The sequence below is a fragment of the Myxocyprinus asiaticus genome, chromosome 35, assembly GCF_019703515.2.
Source record: "Myxocyprinus asiaticus isolate MX2 ecotype Aquarium Trade chromosome 35, UBuf_Myxa_2, whole genome shotgun sequence".
Lineage (NCBI taxonomy): Eukaryota > Metazoa > Chordata > Actinopteri > Cypriniformes > Catostomidae > Myxocyprinus > Myxocyprinus asiaticus.
This window is the reverse complement of record NC_059378.1, coordinates 6,145,764-6,170,255: the sequence shown is the minus strand read 5'-3', so window position 1 is coordinate 6,170,255 and position 24,492 is coordinate 6,145,764. Positions and strand designations below refer to the sequence as shown.

Sequence of the window (24,492 nt, the reverse complement as noted above, 5' to 3'; positions counted from 1 at the left end):
ATACTTAGCTATTACTCGCTAAATTTTTGTCCGTAAGTGAAACAAATAGGATGGTTTTATTCTACTCTTCTAGAGCTTTCCAACAACATATGACACACGGCTATTTGAGGAGTTTGATGTTTTTACTGATTGCAATAATATACAATAATATAGTGCAATTGTTTGAACGCTTCTGATTTGTCTGCAAATTTCAAAGCACTAGTTCAGTTTTGGTAATAATGCATTGAAAAGTAGAGCTTCTAAACTTTCAAACGATACCTATTTTGAGTTGGTCAAGACTGTAGTTTTTATTATTTTAACGATTATTTATTTTTTCTTGCGGGCCCGCCGGCGGGTTGGGCCCATCCGAGCTTAAAGGGTTAAATGGATAGAACGCAATGAAATCAAGTTGTGACAAAAAGTTCTCAAATTGTGTTGCTAAAGTTCATTTTAATTTAGTAAACTGAACAAGCAGCAAAAATCCTTTTTTGAGTGTATCTTATCACAAGCCATGATTTCTGGAGTTTTTGTCAACCGGGCATGACATATTTTTAATGTTTTGTCAGCTGAATGATTAATACGAAGATAATAAATAGTACAATCCATTAAACAGACTTTACTTCTGTCCCTAACAGCCTCATTTTCAATCATGAAAAATGAAATATGGCACATAATATGGTGAATGTGGTCTATTGTTCTCAGTTTTAGGACTAGAGTGAAATGCTAGAGTTACATGGAACAACAGTCATCTATATACCTGTTGTTACTGTAGTCGATGCCGCCCACTTGTTTGCTGGCCTGTAGAAGGTCGAGAATGCCAGCTGAACTGCCCCCTTTCTTCTTAGAGACCTTGGAATTACGACCTTTGACCTCTGTCTTGGCTTCTGTGTCTATGTGGAGTGATTCCTCATCGGACGAATCTGGACTCTGAAATGAGAATGGATGTAAACTGATATAGTCATCAATATTTTCACTCTACTTACCCAGAAAAGAAACACTGTAAATGTTAAATGAGTTTATATGCTAAAAGTAAATTTTGTCAACATTTATGAGTACACTAGCATGTAGATGGCCTCCAACAAACATAGGCTAAAAGACACAAAACTCTAATTTCTTTTAAAATGGGTAAACGTATCAAAACATACACAAGTAGATGGGTTTTTGTCACTATCCAAAGAAAACTTGTCTGGATCACTCTAAGGTTAATATACTACACACTTAATAATACACCCTGACCTCAAAACACGTACCGGTACCATCAAAAGTTTTTTTTTGTGGTTTTCAATGGTATATCCTGAAAATCTCCTATACATGGTACTTTAAGGTCACTTTAAGGCTTTGTGTAACCTCTCACACAGTTTGTATGTGGGCCTCTGCCGTAATTAACTTTCTCACTCTCATTTGATTCACTCCGCAGCTATTTCCTTCATCAGTTTTGGGGTGATACTTGGCTCTGTCTTGCAGCTTGTTCTCTTTGATTTGTGCCGTATGTTATTGTAAGTCAGAACATTATGGGTGAATTATCGCAAGCTGAGAACATCAGCTCTGCATTGGGATATTGAAAGCCTACACATGGAATCTCTACGGATGTATGAAACAATCTTTTAAATGCATCCAGAAGGAATTAATCAGCTACTTTGTAAAATAAAGATTGGCGATTTGGATTTCGTCCAGTTTATTGTCCATCAGTCTTTTAATGTTATAACCATTGTCTGATCAAAGAGAAGTATTATTGATGTTCTGTCAATAAAAACACTGGATTGGTCGCCCACTAAACAGAGTTGATGCTTACCTTTATGACTGATGGCTGTAGCTTTGGCTTTTTTGATGGCTGAATGGGCTCTTTGATGTTTGATAAAACTGTAAAATAACATCAGATGTTCAGCATTATCCTTATACACAGCATGAAATGAAAGACTTAGCGTTAATCAGTTAAAAGGCTAGTGTATCTATTATAGGCAGGCCCACACGGTATCTGCAGCTGCAGATTTCCACAAAATTTGAATGCCCATCACTCATAAACTTCAATGTTTACTGTGAAGTATGTAATTTGTTTCTTACAAATTTTCCACTATGCCAGTTTAATATGCAAAGTCAACCATAAGTAAGCCACTGGGTGCTTTTAAAAACATTGCTTGACATGGTAACATTAACCAATGGTGCGAGTTTGTGGTGGGACTGTCTGTTTGGCCAACAAATGACAAGACAGGGGAGTGCTTAGGAAACAATCATTATTTTTCCAATTCTGTTTGGTGTCGCTAGTGGCACAGAAATTGCACAATTCACCTTTAAATATTTTGACACATTTAATAATGCTTTCAGCTACTAATAAAAGTGTACGCTAACGCATTTTACCATGTTCACATCCATTCTGCAGATTTCCCCCCAAAATCAGTGCAGAAAATGCAGATTCCACCTGGTCCCGATTATGGAGTATGAAATAATTTTTGATTCCCTTGTAAAGGCACTTAAGTTATATGTTTTATTGGTAACACTTTAGAATAAGGTTCAATTTCCAGGGCGTGCTGAGTGATTCCAGCCAGGTCTCCTAAGTGACCAAATTAGCCCGGTTGCTAGGGAGGGTAGAGTCACATGGGTAACCTCCTCGTGGTCGCTATAATGTGGTTCGTTCTCGGCGGGGCACGTGGTGAGTTGAGCGTGGATACCGCGGTGGATGGCGTGAAGCCACCACACGTGCTATGTCTCCGTGGCAACGCGCTCAACAAGCCACGTGATAAGATGAACGGGTTGGCGGTCTCAGACGCAGAGGCAACTGGGATTCGTCCTCCGCCACCCGGATTGAGGCGAATCACTACGCGACCACGAGGACTTAAAAGTGCATTGGGAATTGGGCATTCCAAATTGGGGGAAAAAAGGGGGAAAAAAAGAATAAGGTTCAATTTGATAATTAATTAACTACAATTACAGTAATTTCAACATATAGTAATACATTTTTAAAATTAAAAGTTGTATTTGTTAAAGGAATATTCTGGGTTCAATACAAGTTAAGCTTAATTTACAGCATTTGTAGCATAATGTTGATTACTACAAAATATTATTTGACTTGTCCCTCCTTTTCTCTAAAAAGGCAGAAAAGTTTATAATTTTATAAAAGCACCTACATTAATTCTTCTGTTAAAACTCTTTTATTATTTGAGCTGTGAAGTTGTTTAAATAGTCATTTTTACAGTCATTTTAGGGTTTGTTGACATTACACCATCATGGCAACTAAGTTGCAAAATTGGCTATAACTTTATACAGAAAAGGTTAGTCAGTGATTTTATCACAATAAAATCATGTTAACATGCACATTGGTTACGTCTTAATGTTTAAGGATTGGCCCCATTCACTTCCAGTGTAAGTGCCTCACTGTAACACAGATTTTTGCTTTTTTTTTTTAAAAACAATGTTTTTGTGCTTATCAGCATTGTCACAAATGCTGTTAATTTAGCTTAACTTATAATGAACCTGGAATATTCCTTTAACAATAGTTAATGCACTATGAACCATTATATTTTTATAGATTAACATTAACCAAGATTAATAAATGCTTTAATATTATATTGTTCATCATTAGTTCATGATACTTGATACATTAACTAATGTTAACAAATGGAAACTTATTGTAAAGTGTTACAATTTATTTAAATGTAAAACCTGGCTCAGATCTCGGCATAAAATCTTACAGGAAAACTCTCTTTTGACTGCATCCTTTTTCCTCCGGATTGGAAATTCGTCAATTTTAAGTTCCTCTTCATCTGAGACATACTCGTACTCGTCTCTCACAGGCTTGGGCTTTTCTTCCTTAATGTTTTGTATTGAACCAAAAACACTGGAGTTGGTCTGGGGCTTGAGTGTCTTTGATCTGAAAAAAAAAAAAAAAAAAAAAAAAAACAGACGAGAACAGTAGTTTGTCATCAGACAAGACAATCCTTTGAGAAGACAATCTGGTGTGTAAAAACTAGGGCTGTCAATCAATTAAAAGAATTTAGCAAATTAATTACATGATATGCCAATTAATTGTTATTTGATCAATATATATGTATATTAATCGCATATTTAAATATTTGCTGAGAAAGCCCCTCAAATAACAATAATTCTGTAAAAAATTGTTAATTAATTATAATACTTCTTTTTTAATAATTATAAATATAAAATATATTATAAATATAATAATTCAGATAATTTAAATGCATTACATTATTGTGGCAGATGAGTAAAGCATTGATAAGATCAAAAAGTGGCTTTAACAGGCTGTAAAAAAAAATATTTTCATATTATTGAACATTCGTCTACCGCAATCCATTTTGCAATTGAATTCATCAATCTGTCTGGGATAGATTTATTATAAGGGGCGTGCTTGTCTAAGGACGTGTCAATGTACACATGCGTCAAACGGATGCCTTTTGAGTATCTTACTTTGGTTGTGTCACGTCATATACACTGCAGTTTCAGGTTGCTGTGTCAAGTTAAACATAGTTTGAAACGTAGAAAAACACGTCTTGAGATCCCTGCGTTCGGAATTGCACTCCGTCCAGCTGTGTTTGAACACAAGAATGTGTTCTCATCTTGTGTTGTCTGCCCCCCGGTAAGCAGAGTTGCCAGGTCCAGCAAAAATTTCCAGCCCAAAGTCTGCTTAAAACCAGCCCAAAAGATACTAAAAATAGCCCAAAATTTTAAGTGTCCAATAACTGAGGAAAACTACCACCCAAGACCTTAAAATGCATGTTTTAGTATTCCTCTTAATATGTTTTTTGAACTACTCTATGCTGTTTTATTTTCAGTATGTATAGCCTCCTGTGTACACTATGTGAACTTTCTGCATGCACGGAGTACCTGGATGACCTACTACACAACCGTTCAAATGTTTGGAATCACTAAGGGGCCGTTTACACAACAACGTTTTCAAATAAAAACAGAAACTTTTTATGCATTTTGGCTGATCGTTTACACAACAACGGCATTTTGGGGCCTGAAAACGTAAGTTTTTGAAAACGATGCCCTTATCGTCTCCAAGTAAACATACAAAAACGTGCGCACACGTATTACGTGTTCAGTTTATAGGTATGCGCGCGAGTACTTCAAAACAACGCGCGAGACATTCAAAACTACAATGGCGGACTACAGGACTGTGTTTGTTCTGCTCAAGGTTTTGAGTTTATTGCCGCTTCTCCAGCAAAGTGTAGATCTTCATTGTTTGTATTCACTCTGTGGAAGAATGCTTATGTGCGCAGGCGCGTACTGTTTCTACACAAAGTGACATCACCAACTACTGGCCTGGCATGCATAATACAGCGTTTTTAGTAGTTTTCACAGATCCGTGTGAATAGGGATCGTTTTGACAACGTTGTCGTCTGTACGCGAAACTTGCAAAGGAAAAACTTTTCCGTTTTTAGTACATCGTTGTCGTGTAAACGTACCCTAAGACATTTTTTTTCCCTCCCCAATTTGGAATGCCCAATTCCCAATGTGCTCTAAGTCCTTGTGGTGGCGTAGTGACTCACCTCAATCAGGGTGGCGGAGGACGAATCTCAGTTGCCTCCGCATCGGAGACCGTCAACCCACGCATCTTATCACGTGGCTTGTTGAGCGCGTTACCGTGGAGACATAGCGTGTGGAGGCCCACGTTATTCTCCGCAATATCAGATATATGCATCTTGTGCTATCACGCATTGCCTATTAAGACGATCTTGATTTCGATTCTTAAATCCCAAGATCAATCTTTTACTATATGCGCAACTCTCTACAATGCGCTCGCAGATGAGACCAAATTTTGTGCTATGCAACTAAAAAATGTCTGTGATCACACAATGGCTGGTAAACGTTCAGATTTCACTCACCAGTGATTGAGTAGCAAAGAAGTTCGGCATCCTTTCACCACGTGTTGAGAGTAAAAGTTTGATTTGACTCGTTTAGTGTAATGTGTTTCCAGAGACGAGATCGACGCAATCAATTTGTCACTGAAAATAGTCTCTTTTAATATCCTTTCTGTTCTTTACAGTTAATTGTTGATCAAAAACAAGCTTTTGAATTTCATCACGAATAGCACAGATGAGGTAAAAAATCGATTCTTGCCCTCTCTTTTTAATCAAATCAAATCAAATCACATTTATTGTCACACAGCCATATACACAAGTGCAATGATGTGTGAAATTCTTGATATGTGCTATAATATGTGCTCACTTACAGACACTCTTTATTTAACCTCCGGTTTTCTTAAAGAGACAGTACCAATTTTTAACACGTGTTCTACAAATCAATGTAAATTCTTGTAAATAGTATAAATTATGCATTAAACAATAAACAAGTAACAAAATATAATATATGCAATATAATATCACATTTATTGATGGAATACATGGATTTGTAAATTTTTCAAAAGCTAAAATGGAAAGTGGTAATAAAACAAAAATGTCCGAGCACTCGCTCATGCACTTACCCCAGCAACTTCTTATTCGACATTGAAAACGCAAATTTATTGTCTTTATGGCCGAGTGGAGTTTTGTCAAATTTGTGCTCTTCTTCCATTTTCAATAACGAATCAGGTTTGCTGTTCTGCAAGATGGAAAGAAAACGCAAAACAATAATCAGTACGTTGAAACTTTTCTCCTTTTACAAACTTGACAGGTCTTTGCTGTTCCCCGCTATCTGTCAGCCATGTCCACAATGATCAAACGTCAAAGACTGAAGTCATTGTGGCTGATGACCTTGTAGAGCATCTAACAGAGATTCAACTCCATCTGCAAATGTTTGGAGAGCTGCAAAGGAGCACTCGGATCAGGAGACTTGGAGCAACTACAAACATTATAGGGTTGTCTGGCACTGAATTTTCCCCCCAAAACGAAAGCCCTCTAATGCCTTCCGTTCACCAGAATTAAGCTTTTACTACAAAAACCATCCCATGTTATCCAACAATAATGACAAAATATGCCCAATTTTAAGCAAGAAATAAAGGCATATGTAAATACTTAGCTGGCATACTGGGGATATGACATAGCATTATAGCATTAGGTAAACTCAGAGCCTGGGTGAAGAGTTCTTCTGCTGCTTTGATGAGCCCAGACCAGAAAGAGTGACTGAGCCGCAGTTATTTCTGCTGATTGCTTTGATCTGAAATGTGCAAATCACTTCTAGATGATCCTCAACCCCACTGCGCTACTTTTCAACTTGACAGGGTTTTGTATAATTTGCATGGAATGTAAAAGCCTTGCGTTTCAATAAAATAAATAATGTTTGCTTTAAACAAAAATCAAGAAATATTGCATGTAGACCTGCATGATAGGCCGCTAATATCACAGTTTTTTACGTAATCAATTATCGATTCTTTAATATCGTGCCTACCAATAAATGGCACTGTGTGTTTAACAGGAAAAAAAGGGGTTTATGTAAAAAACTGTTATTTAATGTATTGTTTACATGAATTACTGATTCATAGTATTGTTACTAGGGCTGTCAACAGGGCTGAGAAACTAAATAAAAAAATGTCACTGAAATATTACCAAAATTAACATTTTAAAGGCATTTCAGGTAGGGGGAAAAAATCTACAAGACATCTACTTTTTTAATCTACGTTGTCTCCTATGTCCACGAGAGAATGCAACAAATCAAAATAAACCAATCAGCACCGTTTTATAGCTATTGTTAATTGCAGAGCACATATCTGGCTGTAAACAGAAGATTTAGCCAGTTCATATTCTCAAATCTTACATAAAATGTCAATCAAGAAATGAAACGCTTAAATAGATGGTTCTATGTTAACTTATGGGGCTTTTCCACTGCACGGTACAGCTCGACTCGACTCTGCTCACTTTTTGGGGGTTTCCCACTGTGGATAGTACCTGGTACCTGGTACTTTTTTTAGTACCACCTCGGTCAAGGTTCCAAGCGAGCCGAGCCGATACTAAATGTGACGTCAAAACCCTGCAGATCACTGATTGGTCAGAGAGAATCGTCACTACCAGCATCACTGGATTTGCGACACGGGACATCAACCCGCTAGTTTTAAAGTTAGCAACAGCCATAGCAGTATCATTTGTTTACGTGACTTTCCAATTGTAAAAAGAAATGGCTGTGCACAAAACAACGGCGTGGTCAACAAACGAGGTGCAGACGTTCCTCTCGTTAGCGACGAACCAAACGACGTGAAACGAAAAAGTCTTTCAGGAAGTGTCTCAGCTCTCTGCCGCACACGGCTACCACCGGACCTACCAACAGTGTAGGGAAAAGTTAAAAAAAACTTAAAAGTGACTACAGAACCATCAAGGACCACAACAGCCAGAGTGGTTCAAGCAGAAGAAAGTGGAAGTGGTTCGACCAAATGGACACTATCTATGGCAATAGACCGGCGAGAAATGGGAGGGAAAGTGCCCTGCTGATGGTACGTTAACTCTATATTCTGCTTGAAAGCTTCACTTTATTTAGTTGACCAGCTACTGGAAAGCTTGCTTCTAAAACAACCAGGCCAATTTAACTGTTACACTTGTGTAAAATCATCATGCAACAACTGCTTTATGCTGCACAATGAGCTAGTAGCTAACAGCTAGCGGTCGTGTTACGGTTTATGATCAGTAATGTTTGTGTCGCGTTTAAGATGATGTCACGGCAGTAGAGGCGGCGCAACTATGACGATCAGCCTATAATCCCATCCACGTTGAGGTGGCACTAAACTGCAGTGGAAAAGCAAGCTCAGAAAAGTAAAGCGAGCAGAGTCAAGTCGAGTCGAACTGTAACGTGCAGTGGAAAAGTGCCATTATTGTTGCACAGTAGCCTATACCGTTGCCACAGTTTTTTTCATTAAAAACAGTTGTATGTACATATCTAGTGCTTATGCAACGAGACGCTCATAAAAGCAAGCCAAGGCATAGACAAGACACAACCGCCAAAGACCTCCAAGTAAGGGGCCGTTCACTCCAAATGCGACCATCTTTTTTATGTAAGTATGCGCTAGACGGACGTTTTTTACCATTTGTTTTGGTTTGCTTTTTACGGAGTCAATTTAAAAGGAAATTCAGCTTTTAAAACGTCCCAAGACAGCCAAGTTCTTTTTTATTTGCTGTACTGCATCTGTTTTAGCCCAAGAATGCGATCGGTCTAAACGGCCTGTAATTTTTCATGAATATTCAAATTTTATTTGACAGCCTTAATTGTTACTATGAATTACATGAATTAGTAGCAGCCATTCATTCTCATTTTAAGCTTAACAGTTAGGCAATGCCCAAAACCTAAACAACTTTTTTTTTATTTTATTTTATTTTATTTTATCCCAATTTGGAATGCCCAATTCCCACTACTTAGTAGGTCCTCGTGGTGGCGCGGTTACTCACCTCAATTCGGGTGGCGGAGTCTCAGTTGCCTCCGATTCTGAGACAGTCAATCCATGCATCTTATCACGTGGCTCACTGTGCATGACACCGCAGAGACTCACAGCATGTGGAGGCTCATGCTATTCTCCGTGATCCACGCACAACTTACCACGTGCCCCATTGAGAGCGAGAACCCCTAACCCTGACCACGAGGAGGTTACCCCATGTGACTCTACCCTCCCTAGCAACCGGGCCAATTTGGTTGCTTAGGAGACCTGGCTGGAGTCACTCAGCATGCCCTGGATTCGAGCTTGTGACTCCAGGAGTGGTAGTCAGCGTCAATACTCGCTGAGCTATCTAGGCCCCCAAACTTAAACAACTTTGAATAAATGTAAAGACATAAATTATAATAATATTAATACAATATTTAAAATGGATATGACGTTTTGATTGTTGTCATCTAATGAAAATTAATTTATTACTGTGTCAAAAAGCAGAAATAAGCAATAATTAAAAATCAGTTCTGGAAAGTGGAAAATTAGGAACATAAAAAATGTCCACATTAATCCAGATACATTTAAAAACGCCATTTTCGTTTTCTAAAAGTTTCTCATCCACACTGAAACATATCAAAACTCTTAAATCCCTTTACTGCGCATGCGAAAAATTGCCATTCCATGTACTGTCTAAAAAGCAATTGTCCTCATGTTCCATCGCCAGACAGCATTTCCGAGTGAACTTCCCGTCGCCTTTCAAGGAATGCAATGTTAAGGTTGTACAAAGTAACATTTATCTTTAACAACACTATCAAAATGAATATAAGGCACAACATCTTGATTGATTTGGGTTGTATGGATCACATGACTGCGTCACATGACAACAAATACGTCATTGTTTTCCGATATCTCCGTTTCCCCTGTACACACTACAACGCAATGACGAGTTTCCAAATTTATCCACTTGGGAGAGCGTTTTCTAAAAGCTCAGTTTTCGCTGTCAAAAACGCCATCTCAGTGTGGACGGAAGGCCAAAACGTAGAGAAAAAGATGCATTTTCAAACGAAAATGTATTAGTGTAGACGTGGCCTTAGACAAAAGTATTGTAATACCGACTGAAAAAAGACAATATTGGCCAATCTCTATCATTAATATAACATAACATAACAAACATACCTTATATTTCCATTTTGCCTCTGTCTTGTTCTTATTGTGTTCTCGAATCAACTCAAACTTCTCCACGTCGTTTGGTTTACTTGGTTCTTTTTCCAAAATACTAAACCCAGTCTTTGCCACCTGTGAAATGATAAGAAAATGTCCATTAAATACAGATAAAATGGATAAAGTTACTTAATATGTATGTATGAGCATTTGGTACTATTTTTCAGTTTACTGACTACCATTATGAAACTGCTGTTAACCATTACTTTTTTGGGCTGGTCCATCTTGCTTAGGATGTCCTTCGCATGGGATTCAAGAGCTGCCAGACTTGAGGGCTTTTTCTCAGGTAAAATGCCTTCTTTTGCTTTCTTTCCTTTCTTCTTGCCACCCTCTTTTATCTTGGGTACTTTCGGTGACTTGGGTGCCTTGGGCATTTTGGGTGGTTTGGGTGGTTTTGGTGGCTTTGTGGCTTTCTTCCTGGCTGGCTTATCTCTCGGGGGACTGGAGATGTTGGCGGGGGACACGGGCTCTTCGGAATCTGATAGAGCTGATGGGGGTTCCTCTGTTGGGGGCTTGGAGTTGCTGGGCTCACTCTTTATGGCTTTTGTTGCATTCTGAATCAAAGGCATTGTACATTGTTTGTCAAAACATTCACACACAGGTTTTACGCTCATTCAAAATCAGTAACCATTCTGTATTTATGTGGCATGTACACTGTGGGCGCTCACCTCTGAAATCCGAATCTCTTTGGCAAGGTCTTTAATGAGCTGCGCTGGCTTCATGTTTTCTGGGAGCTCATCCTCATGTTCTAAAAGAGCCTTTACGAAAAAGTGAGAGTCACAGGCACATTACGACACATACAAGAGTAGAAATTGTTCATTTGTTCTATTTTCGTTTCTATTCAAAAGAGCTTTTTAGCCATGAGCCATGTTTCGATTTTTTTTTTTTATTTAGCAACTTGTTAGCAACATATTATTATTTTTTTTCTCCCCTTTTTCTCCCCAATTTGGAATGCCCAAGTCCCAATGCGCTCTAAGTCCTCGTGGTGGTGTAGTGACTCGCCTCAATCCGGGTGGCGGAGGACGAATCTCAGTTGCCTCCGCGTCTGAGACCGTCAGTCCGCGCATCTTATCACGTGGCTTGTTGAGCGTGTTACCACGGAGACATAGCGTGTGTGGAGGCTTCACACTATTCTCGAACCATATTATAGCGACCACGAGGAGGCTACCCCACGTGACTCTACCCTCCTTAGCAACCGGGCCAATTTGGTTGCTTAGGAGACCTGGCTGGTCACTCAGCACGCCCTGGATTCAAACTCGCGACTTTACTCGCTGAGCTACCCAGGCCCCTAGCAACACATGATTTTTTTAAAACACAACGGCTTTCATGGTTGAGCTTTGACTATGTGTCATTTATGCTGCAGAACAAAACATGTCTCTTCAAGTCATTATAACCACAGAACTTCTTTACTCATAAATCCCAAACTGCCATTATAGGAAATTCCAGAGTGAACCATTGCCCGAAAATGCTAAAGTCTTCTGGGTTTTAAGACAACAGCCTGAACATCTCTGACAAAAAAAAAGTTCTAGTATTAATTCTTCACCTGTTTTTTCGTCCATGATCGGAATGCTCCATTGACAATTTTGGCACCATGTACCAAGTAGGGAGGTGGCTGTTTGCTTGCCTTATGTAAACCTGCAAAACATTTAGGAAAACATAGCATCAGAGTCAAACATTCCCTTTTGGATCCAAACCCTTTATTAGAGCAGTATTAGTTATATAAGATCCTCACTAGAATGGGCCGCTTTCTAATTGGCAAATTGGTGAAAGGTCATGTGACACAACCAACTTTCTTTAAATCATTAGCTGCAATGCCCGAGACTGTGGTCCCCCTGTCAAAAACACTCAGAGCATGAAACTCTGCTGAAAAGAGGGGGGAAACATTACACCAGAAATAAAAATGGACTGCATTTTCAACCGGACCCATTACTGTTCAATAACAAAGGCCATTCATATATCAAACTGATTACTTCAATCCTGAGGGGCCTAAAAACAGTCTTGTGCCTTTTTGGAGCGCCAGCTTCGACACTGATTACATTGGACTGGATACACATCCACTACAGGAAATATATTCCACACTGCATTTAAATTAATAACATGAACGCAAAGTGAAAGCCGAAGCAGTGAGCAATAGGGCTGGCAGTGGGCCAGCCGGCCTGCAGGGTGGTAGGGGGCAAGGTTTATCCTCTACCTGAAGTCACACGTGAGAGTGGAACTCTCAAAAAGATGGCCTTGAAAACCTATTCCCCAATCTGAACATCATACAGCTCTGAGAGCAACTGCGGTCCTCAAATCTGCTCGTTTCAATATGCGCGCTGCAGCAATCTGGCAAAATTAAATAACGTGACGGGGGTAAAATGGTGGAAATATAAACACACAGTCCAAGGCCAGATGAGGGGAGTTTAAACACCAGGTTGTAATGGACCAAGTGATTCTGCCTTTTGAAGCTAATCATCTGTGAACTCTACGATGCACCAGTCTAATGACTGCAATAATATTCCGGCTATCCAGACCTTCCTCATCTGCTCAGCAGGCCTCTTCCAGGATCACGCACAAAAGCGGGGAAGAAGGAAGCCATCTGAGTCTACGTTACAAGTACTTCGACATTAGATCTTTTTATTTCCAATCCCAAAGTTCACTATTACTGACAAATCTTACACTGCACAGGATGGAGCGGTAATTCAGGAAAGTACAACCTTTGAACAGGGGAGCAACAATGAGAGAGTTGTGTAAAACAGTGACCTGTATTTTCCCATTGCTTTTCTCCAAAGGCATTTAAAAAAAGTTCCAAGATGAATCACAAAATTACAACATTTGATTTGAAGCAAAAATGTGTTTAAAAATCAGAAAACAGACAAGACTGTGCTTAATGTCTTTTATGAGGCAATGAACTACTCATCACTTGATCAACACTGTAAATAACGTATATTTAACATATTTCAGTCAGAATCGACAGTACAATTGGCTATAACTTATTTATTATAGGCCAAACATTTAATATATTTGAAGTTTATTGAAAAAATAATAAATTACAATAAGGTTATATTTGTTAACATTAGTAAATGCATCAGGTATCATGAACTAACACTGAACAATACAAGCATGTATTAATCTTGGTTAATGTTAATTTATGAAAATGCAATGGTTTATTGTTAGTTCATAATGCATTAACTAATGTTAACTTGTACAACTTTTACTTTTAAAAATGTATTAGTATATGTTGAAATTAACATAAACCAAGATTAATAAGTGCTTTATAAGTTGGGCTGTCAATTGATTAAAATTTGTAATCGAATTAATGACATGGTATACCGATTAATTAATCGAATTAATCACAAATAATTGCATACATATATATTTTCTGAGAAAGCCCCTCAAATAACAATAATTAAATATATAATGATTAAATAATTATAAATAGTTATATTTAAATTATAAATAAAATATATATTATTAAAATAATAATACAGATAATTAAAATGCATTACATTATTTTGGTACACAAGTAAAGCACTAAAATAGAAAATACAAAAACAAACAAACAAAAAAAAATGCTTTGGAATATAATGTAATGTTTATTTCCATATTATTGAACATAAGCCTATCATTGGCCGACAGTTCACAGCAATCCATTTTGCAACTGAATTCGTCAGTCAGTCCGAGATTTATTATAAGGGCTTGTCTAAGGATGCGTCAATGTATACACGAGTCAGATGGACGCTTTTGGAATGTCTCGGCTGCATCATAAACATAAATGTTTTAGGTCGCTGTGTCAAGTTAAAAGAAGTTTGAAACTTAGAAAAACACATCTTGAGATCCCTGTGTTCAGATTTGTGCTCCATCAAGCTGTGTTTGAACGCAAGAACGTGTTCTCATCTTGTGTTGTCTGCCCTCGATATAAGGAATATTCCTTATAAAGGTCCGGGGACATGATTAATTGCATTAATGTTTTTAACACGTTACTTTTTATATAATTAATCACACCGAATTAACACATTAAATCGACAGCCCTATTTATAAATATTGTTTATTATTAGTTCATGTTGTTAACTCGAGTAGTTAACTAATGTTAACAAATACAACCTTATTGTAAAATGTTAACAGATACACTAATTTATAGAAAATATTAGATTGCACATGTAGAGAAACTTGATTACATCATTAGCAATGCTTTTGCCACAACACCTGTTTCCAGCGACTTCTCTGATTGGTGGATCGGTCTTTTTGATTATGGGTAGGGTAGTTCTACACTGGGAATTCGGCAATTAAACACTTTTTTTAAGTAAATTTGAAATAACACTGGCTTGGCTTCTATAGAGGCATACAGTTGAAGTCATAAGTTATATACTTTGGTTGAAGTCATTACACCTCATTTTTTTTAACCACTCCACAGATTTAATACTAGCAAACTATAGTTTTGGCAAGTCGTTTAGGACATCTACTTTGTGCATGACACAAGTAATTTTTCCCAACAATTGTTTACAGATTTTTTCACTTTTAATTGACTATATCACAATTCCAGTGGGTCAGAAGTTTACATACACTAAGTTAATTGTGCCTTTAAGCAGCTTGGAAAATTCCAGAAAATGATGTCAAGCCTTTTTATGTAATTTTCCAATTAGCTTCTGATGGGCTAATTGGCTAATTGGAGTCAATTGGAGGTGTACCTGTGGATGTATTATAGGCCTACCTTCAAACTCAGGAAAATCAAAAGAAATCAGCCAAGACCTCAGAAAATAATTGTGGACCTCCACAAGTCTGGTTCATCATTGGGAGCAATTTCCAAATGCCTGAAGGTACCACGTTCAGCTGTACAAACAATAGTACGCAAGTATAAACACCATGGGACCATGCAGCCATCGCACCGCTCATGAAGGAGATGCATTCTGTCTCCTAGAGATGAATGTAGTTTGGTGGTCGGATGAAACAAAAATTGAACTGTTTGGCCATAATAACCATCGTTATGTTTAGAGGAAAAAGGGTGAGGCTTGCAAGCCAAAGAACACCATCCCAACCGTGAAGATGTTGTGGGGGTGCTTTGCTGCAGGAGGGACTGGTGCACTTCACAAAATAGATGGCATCATGAGGAAGGAAAATTATGTGGATATATTGAAGCAACATCTCAAGACATCAGCCAGGAAGTTAAAGCTCGGTTGTAAATGGGTCTTCAAAATGGACAATGACCCCAAGAATACCTCCAAAGTTGTGGCAAAATGGCTTAAGAACAACAAAGTCACGGTGTTGGAGTAGCCATCACAAAGCCCTGACCTCAATCTGACAGAAAATGTGTGGGCAGAACTGAAAAAGCGTGTGCGAGCAAGGAGGCCTACAAACCTGATTCAGTTACGCCAGTTCTGTATGGAGGAATGGGCCAACATTCCAGCAACTTATTGTGAGAAGCTTGTGGAAGGCTACCCAAAAACATTTGACCCAAGTTAAACAATTTAAAGGCAATGCTACCAAATATTAACAAAGTGTATGTAAACTTCTGACCCACTGGGAATGTGATGCAAGAAATAAAAGCTGAAATAAATCATTCTCTCTACTATTATTCTGACATTTCACATTTTTAAAATAAAGTAGTGATCCTAACTGACCTAAGACAGGGAATGTTTTCTACGATTAAATGTCAGGAATTGTGGAAAATCTGTGTTTAAATGTATTTGGATAAGGGGTATGTAAACTTCTGATTTCAACTGTATATAAGCGCTAACAACATCGGAGCTCAAGGTTGTTTTGTCTTAAAGGGTTAATACTAGGGATGTGTCAGAACAGTCGACTAAACGGTATTGCTGCTGCTAGACGGCATTGGAATTACTAGTTGGTTAAATACTTTTTCCCAATAATTGCACGTGCCAGTTGCGTTCAGCGGCCTGATCTGCATAATTCCTTAAGTGAACCGGGCGCTGAACCAGTGCAGACAGTGCAACTCTTTCTGGGTGAATTCCCCCATAAAGTTTTTTGTCTTCTGATGGTTTCTTTCTTTTTAGACTAGTCGACTACAAAATTTCTGTTTAAACATCAGTGAAATTAGTAGTTGTGCACATCCCTAATTTATACATTATCGCTAAAATATATATTTCGATATGAGAAAATAAATGTGATGGAACTGTTGCACTCTACAGATGAAAGACATTTTTTAAAAGATTTAATTACTTGCTTTGTCCACTTAACTGCTTACCTTTAAACCGCTCCAGGTAGTATTTCCCCACATACCAACATGCTGTTTCAAAGTTTGGAAATGGAGTGAGGCTGGCAACCTTCAGTCTTTTTTCCACCTCATATGCTCTGAGTGGAGAAAAGCAAATGGAGGATTACTGAAAAGTGTGCCTTAAAAAAAAGTCATGGTTTCACAGATGTGAGAAATGCACTTCAGAAGGCTACAGCGTATGCTGTTGACTTTCCCCTCTTTCTTTTTGTTGCTACAGAGCATGTCAGTACCAAGAATAGAACAGGGAAGGTTTGACGCTTGAATGCTTCAATTGCATCATCATTCACCAGTTGTCATTGCAAGGCAAACTGCATGTAATTGCATTTAAAATGGCAAGAAGGAACAGCCAAAAAAAATTAGATGTTTCCTCTAATCCCAGTACAAACTAGAGTTGCAGTACAAACTACAAACCCAATGTACTTCATAAAATATTTCCATGTGCATACAGTAACAAACTTACAAACAAAACTTTCCATAGAGGAAAAAAAATAAACAAATCACTGACCTCATTTGCATCTCTACGCTCAGACTGTGGACAAAATGCCCAGAGAAGGCTAAGCAGTCTACAGGAGTCAGTATTGCATTAATCCATCCTGCCATTTAAAAAACAGAGAACAAAAACAACAAGGTGACTGTGATCATCTTCTTGAAGTTATTTAAAAAAAAATATATATTTTTTAAAGTTAGTAGTTTTAAAGCTGATGAGTTTAATTTCTTCGATGTAAAATTCTTTTTACGTATCACAACTTAATATGAACGGTCAACTATAAGTATGACCGATATGGCTACAAAAATTATATCTTGATATTTTTCAGCATTTTGGCAATATTCAATATATATCCTGATAACTTTTTTTTTGCTCTGAAATGGCTTTTTTAAATCAGAGGAACCATTATTTCACCCAAACTTCCATTGTAGTAAAGTAGATACAATATTTTAAATGTAGTAAATAAAAATCTATTTAAAAATAATGGCATGTTCCTCAGTTTTTAACTAAGAACTTAAGGGAGAATGAGATTTAATCATTTTCATTAATATGATAATATATATTTAAAAAAAATTCTGGGGTGGCTTTAGACTGTTTTTTTTCCTATTTGTCAAATAGGAAATGTGTAGTGTCTGTTGGAGATGAGATGTCCTCCTCTTAAACAATAAATTGTGGTGTTCCGCAAGGATCCCTATTAGGGCCAATTTGTTTTCTCTATACAGGTTACCTCTTGGTTCTGTGATTCGAAAGTACAACATTAATTTTCATTGCTATGCAGATGACCTACACATTTGTATTTTATGTTTGTAGATTTGTATAATAACTTGTATGCTTGAATCTGCTCTAAAACCATTAAAAACATGAGCCCATGAGCCCCCCACGTGCACAAAACAGCATGTCACTCGCTTATTCTGAAGCGCACACAGACCATGTTTATCTGTCTTTAATTGCAGCCTTTTGCAATTTACTAATTACATATTACCAGATTGCCATTTTTATGTTATTCAGATTAAATGTGCAGCCATGAAGGACTGTGAAATTAGTCTACAGATGCGCTCTTTATGAAACTTTATGGCCAAATAAAAAGCACTTTAAAATGACTGCGATATCACAAAATTGCTTAATTTATATCTTCAGCAAAATCATTGTGATTACATCATGAATATTATTGAAAGTAAATGTAACACTGTGACACTATCAAAACATTGCTCTGTTTGTTTGAGCAGCCCGTCCACTGGCTCAACCAACTGTGTGAGTTTGGGGCGGGACTATTTATTTGAACAGCCAATGAAAGATGTTTTCAAAAAATAGATTTTTCTGGACTTCTGGTGATTATTTTTGCAGTTGCATTTACAGAAATGACACACTTCAGCTTTAATTATGAGCACTGGCAACCAGGGGTTGCATTAACCGAACATTCCCTGGCATTTACAGATTTTCTGAAACACTGATGGATATTTTCAAATGCTGTCCATCATTTTGACAGTCTCTGAATTAATGACTGCATACATCAGTCATTGTGTTTGTGTGTTAATGCATGATTAGTGTTTTATTTTATTATAATAAAGCACAAAGAATATAGTAACAAAATGAATGGGCGAAAAAGCAGAGCATTGTATCTGCCAATTACTTGCATTTAATATAAGCGCAAACATGATATTTAGAGCAGAATTGTCAGTTAATTTAGAGCAGTACTTGCATTAGAGCTTCAGAAATGTGTATTCTGTGATATCAATCACACTGAAAAAGTTCCGTGTACTTGTGCATGTATGTATTGTATGCGCATTTTCAAATATTCCTTTAAAAGCTGCACGTAACCGGCAAAGTTTAAAATCTTGTCTTAGTGCAGCGATTTATTGACAGGTAGAATTTCACCCAAGAACCCATTGGTTTCACCAGACTTGCTTGGGGAGTAAAAAAATATAGCTATTATTTAAGCCTATACACTGTCATGTATTGTATATGCCATTATAATGGACGCTAAACATTTCCTATGAATGTAGTACTTACAAAATTAAAAAAAGTATGATGGATAAAAATAGACCATGACGGAAATGTTACAACTCAGTCCGTCAGAGTGACGGATAAAGATTTTTCTAGCGCAACCTCTGCTGGCAACCCAGATGTCCTCACCTGATGGAATGAAGAGAGTTTGCCCTTGTTTCAGCGTGCACTTGTAACACTTGTCCACTTGATCAGCGAAAAACATCTCGCTGTGGTTGGAGGAGGACTTCCAGCGCTCATACAGAGACAGGTTGGCAGAGGTGGGCTTGATCAGGAAAAAGATTTTCTCTCCCTGTACAAGACACAACATTGGAAACATAATTCAGGAATTGTCACTGTTGTCATTTTTTATCTCTATTGCTGTTAATAAAATGTTCTAATGTATCTGGTCTGATTTAATTGCCCAGTACGGTTATTGTGTTTTTACTCAACCAAAAAGTTACTTTGCTTTTCTTCACACTATTTCTAATAAATGTTAATTTAACTTAGTATAACTCATTTAAAAACTAGATTTGGGGGGTCCTGGGTAGCTCAGCAAGTAAAGACGCTGACTACCACACCTGGAGTCGCGAGTTCGAATCCAGGGCATTCTGAGTGACTCCAGTCAGGCTTCCTAAGCAACCAATTGGCCCGGTTGCTAGGGTGGGTAGAGTGGGTAGAGTCACATTGGGGTAACCTCCTCGTGGTCGCTATAATGTGGTTCTCACTCTCGGTGGGGTGCGTGGTGAGTTGTGCGTGGATGCCGCAGAGAATAGCGTGAAGCCTCCACACATGCTAGGTCTCTGTGGTAATGCACTCAGCAAGCCACGTGATAAGATGCGCGGATTGACGGTCTCAGACGCGGAGGCAACTATGATTCATCCTCCGCCACCCAGATTGAGGCGAGTCACTACGCCACCACGAGGACTTATCGCGCATTGGGAATTGGGCATTCCAAATTGGTGAGAAAAGGGGAGAAAAAAAAACTAGATTTGCATTTCCACGAGGAAATACCGGTGCTTGCAAGGCAGCAAAAGAATAGTATTAAAGGTTTATGTAAGCTTTAAAGGCCCCAATATACTCTATATAATAACCTATATAACCTATATAATATATATAACCTTAACTAATGTGACATTAAAATGTGTTATCAATGACTTTAAACCTCATTCTATGAGTACAATTCACATGAGATCAGTAAAAGAAGCTGTTCAACCACTCGATGATTTAAAGTAATATATATGCAGTGGAAAATGTTTAATTTGTCTTGTTTACATTATTAATTCATGACGCTAATGCGCTAACACGCGGCCATAATGTGCACCGGTTACACTCTGTGTACTGGCAAGATGAGCGTATAAAAGTGTTAATGTGTAGAATAAAGACAAAAGAATAATTATAGGCTTACTTTGGGCAGATGTGTGAATGGCTTTCGCTGCAGATGGCACATGAGTGAATGGCCACTTGAGGGAATTTGAGTAGATTTTATTCCTTTTTTTTTTTTTTAATCGCATGACATTGTCTTGGAAAATGTCTCTAAGCGAACGACCCTACAGATGTAAGTAAATCTGCACCAGCTCGCTAATAATGCCTACTGATGATGTGGACCAATGACAGAAAGAAGGTCTTTAGAAGCCGATAATAATTTTTCCTAAAAGTTCGCCCAGGCAAGCTGTTACAAACCACCGTCTTTTTGGCCAGATTTTATTCTAAATGACATCACACCCGTTCGTTCTTCGATTTTGTAGGAAGTATATCTGGGCCTTCAGGCTTTGTTTCTATAGAAATTAAATCTTTAGATTTTGAATGCCAAACATTTTGTTTAAAACTATGTATAAATAAAAGTTTGAATAGAGTCAATACAATAAGCGGCGGTTTGAGCTGAATTAACAGCTGAAAATTTTGGCGACGAAAAAGATTACTTAATTCTCAATACAGTGCTGCCTTGCAAACAGTTTCTTCAGTATAAAAATTCATAATAAGCTATAAGTATAAAAAGCAAAGCATTTATTTAATGACTACTGCATGTATAATGTATATTTACACTTATTTGTCATAGTAATTGAAGAGCATTGTACTGGTAATATGTAAAAAAACAAATTCACCTTTAGTACGTGATACCATACAGAGGCACCGCCACACTCGATATGGAAGTCTGTGTAGCTGTCTTTCACACAGATAAGACAGTATTTGGACACTTTGGGCTTTCCCAACAATGCATCGTCAGGCCAGTAGTTCTCCACCCAGGATAACTTCCGAACTATCTGCGGGCTCTCAACAATGCTGGCCATTCTAGAAAACATGAAGGGAGGAACAGTATACATTCCTGTTACCATACTTCACTAAGATACGCCTGTTTAATAGCACTATATACTGTATATATACAACAACACCCAACATTAAAGGGATAGTTCATCCTAAAATGAAAATTCTCTCATCATTTACTCACCCTCATGCCATCCCAGATGTGTATAACTTTCTTTCTTCTGCTGAACACAAAGATTTTTAGAAGAATATCTCAGCTCTGAAGGTCCATATAATGCAAGTCAATGGTGGCCAGAACTTTGAAGCTCAAAAAAGCACATAAAGGCAGCATAAAAGTAATCCATTCAACTCCAGTTGTTTAATCCATGTTTTTAGAAGCGATATGATAGGTATGGGTGAGAAAGAGATTAATATTTAAAATGTAAATTTTCCTCCCTGCCTAGTAGGTGGTGATATGCACGAAGAATGCGAATTGCCAAAAACAAAAGAAGAAGAATGTAAAAGTGAAAGTGGAGATTTATAGTAAACAAGGACTTAAATATTGATCTGTTTCTCACCCACACCGATCATATCGCTTCTAAAACCATGGATCAAACAACTGGAGAAGTATGGATTACTTTTATGCTGCCTTTATGTGCTTTTTTTGAGCTTCAAAGTTCTGGCCACCACTGACTTGCATTAAATGGACCTACAGAGATTAAATATTTTCTAAAAATCTTTGTTTATGTTCTGCTGAAGAAAGAAAGTCACACATCTGGGATGGCATTAGGGTGAGTACATTTTTGGGTGAATGTTCCCTTTAACTCTATCTAGCAACTTTGTATAGGTTGCTTACCTTGTGTCTGAAAACTCCAGGTTGATCACATTTAATACTTTCTTTCTGTTTGTGCTGTAGTAATAATCGACAAATTCTTTTAACTTCATCTGGCTGTCGGTCTGTTTGGTTACATCCACAACATCCACAACAACATCAGGCCCTTCAAACGAAAAGAGCAGATAACAATTAGTATACATTCAAGGAGCCAAGTACACAAATTAAAACATTGTCATACACATTGTTGACTCTTAAGCAGTATCATAAGTATCAAAATTGAGTGCGTTATTTTTGCACAGTGATGCAATTGCTCTTGGACTGGTCAGAGTTTTTCAAAGGTGCCCTCTTGTGAACACTACATGCTAATGCAATAATATATAGAGCATGATTTGCAGAACTAAAAATTGTATTCTTGTAATAACCATGTACTTTGATAATAGTCATAAAGAAAAAGAGAAACCTTGTTTTTGCTATACCCAAGAAAACACCACTGTAAAATCTAAGTAATTACACTAACAGGTAAAATTATACAATGAGATTATATTTTGATATTGATATATTAGTTAAAGCAATAGTTAAAGGAATATTCCGGGTTCAGTTCAAGTTAAGCTTAATCAACAGCATTTGTGGTACAGTGTTGATTACCGCAGAAAATAATCTCGTTCCTCATTTATTAAAAAAATAAAAAAGCAAAAACGCAGTTACATTAGGTCACTTACAATGGAAGTGAATGGGACCAGTCCATAAATGTTAAAAAACATACTGTTTCAAAATTATAGCCACAAGATGTGAACTTTATACATGTTAAGATGATTTTAGTGTGATAAAATTGCTTACCTGGATCACAGGGTTTACTGTTGTTACTTTGTCTTGACAACAAATTTGTAATATTGGATATAACTTTACACAGATATGGTTAGTTATCAATTTTATCACACTAAAATCATACTAACACGTATAATTCTTATGTCCTGTGGCTATACTTCTAAAACATAGAGTATTTTAATGTTTACAGAGTGGCCCCATTCACTTCCATTGTAAGTGCCTCACTGTAACCCAGATTTGTGCTTCTTTATTTTTTAAATAAACGACGGACAATTCGAAATTACTTTTTTGGGTTTTTTTGCTGTCTGAAATAAAAATCGAAATTACTTTTACAGCATTAATTAATCTTGGTTAATGTTTTTTTTTTTTTTTTAAATATACTAATTCATTTTAAAAGTTAAAGTATATGTTTACATTATACTGTATAATGCATTATGAACTAACATGAATTAACAATGAACAACAGCATATATTTATACATTTACATTAACTAAAATGACAAAATGCTTTATAAATGATTGTTCATTTTTAGTTGATGATCCCTAATGCATTAACTAATGTTAAAACATACAACCTTATTGTAAAGTGTTACCCTGTTAGAACATAAATAATGAATTTCATAATTAATAATCTATAACACATCACCTATTCTAACCCTTACCAACATAGTTTTCCACATCACTGATGTAGAATGTGGGCGCAGGCATGGCCATCCCAAGACCATCTTTCTTCTGAATCAGAATGGGCTCGTTGAATCCATTCTCCTCCAGGTAATCCAATGTTAGCTGACTCCCGGAGAGCTTGACCACAACATCTTCTGAACTGCAGTGGAAAACACATCATCAGTGTGTTGTACAGGTAATAACCCACATTATCTCTCTGAGACATCAAATTTGAATTTTTTTGGGGATGTTTGGTGTAGAAAAAGCTGGTCTTGGACTGCCATCTTCTGGCCACTGAACTGAAAGACATGGAAATTATAAGGAGCGCTGGCCCTTTAACTTCTGCAGGTTGGGCTGGGGTCATCTCCACTGCAGATTAAAGGTACATGAATGCAGACATACCTCGGGAATGTCCTGCTGCGTAGCTCTTTGATGAACACCTGACTGCCGTTCTGAACCGGTTTGACATCTCCACTTTGCCCCGTGTCATGCTTATTCCAGCTCTTTTTCTTTTTCACTGAAACAAACCAGGTCATACTAAGACATGTTTTTCTTGGTTGCCGGTTACTTTATAAAGCACAAAACTTTTCCAACTTTTTTTACAGAACAAACCCAAAACACACATGGGACTCTTATTTTGAAATGACAAAGTCTTGGCTCTGTTAAAATGCTCTATAATTAATTATTTACCAAATTATAACCTGTAGATTCACCAGATAAAGGTTTTTTTATAGTGTTGTCAGTCGA

General features: G+C 37.4%; 1 protein-coding gene across 3 annotated transcripts in view; it reads right to left on the bottom strand.

The window, feature by feature from the left end:
• The window catches only part of LOC127426174 (lysine-specific demethylase phf2-like), a 55,431-nt gene that overhangs the window by 18,369 nt on the left and 12,570 nt on the right, over positions 1-24,492 (bottom strand). For all 3 annotated transcript variants that reach the window (XM_051672787.1, XM_051672789.1, XM_051672790.1), the window contains exons 3-17: positions 24,148-24,262; positions 23,745-23,905; positions 22,280-22,421; positions 21,285-21,471; positions 19,330-19,492; positions 17,215-17,302; positions 16,680-16,786; positions 12,042-12,133; positions 11,167-11,256; positions 10,705-11,052; positions 10,454-10,573; positions 6,419-6,534; positions 3,666-3,844; positions 1,772-1,839; positions 737-906 (exon numbers count right to left, since the gene is read on the bottom strand). In XM_051672787.1, the coding sequence (XP_051528747.1) occupies positions 737-906; positions 1,772-1,839; positions 3,666-3,844; positions 6,419-6,534; positions 10,454-10,573; positions 10,705-11,052; positions 11,167-11,256; positions 12,042-12,133; positions 16,680-16,786; positions 17,215-17,302; positions 19,330-19,492; positions 21,285-21,471; positions 22,280-22,421; positions 23,745-23,905; positions 24,148-24,262 (2,146 nt within the window). The remainder of the gene's footprint in view (positions 1-736; positions 907-1,771; positions 1,840-3,665; positions 3,845-6,418; positions 6,535-10,453; positions 10,574-10,704; positions 11,053-11,166; positions 11,257-12,041; positions 12,134-16,679; positions 16,787-17,214; positions 17,303-19,329; positions 19,493-21,284; positions 21,472-22,279; positions 22,422-23,744; positions 23,906-24,147; positions 24,263-24,492) is intronic.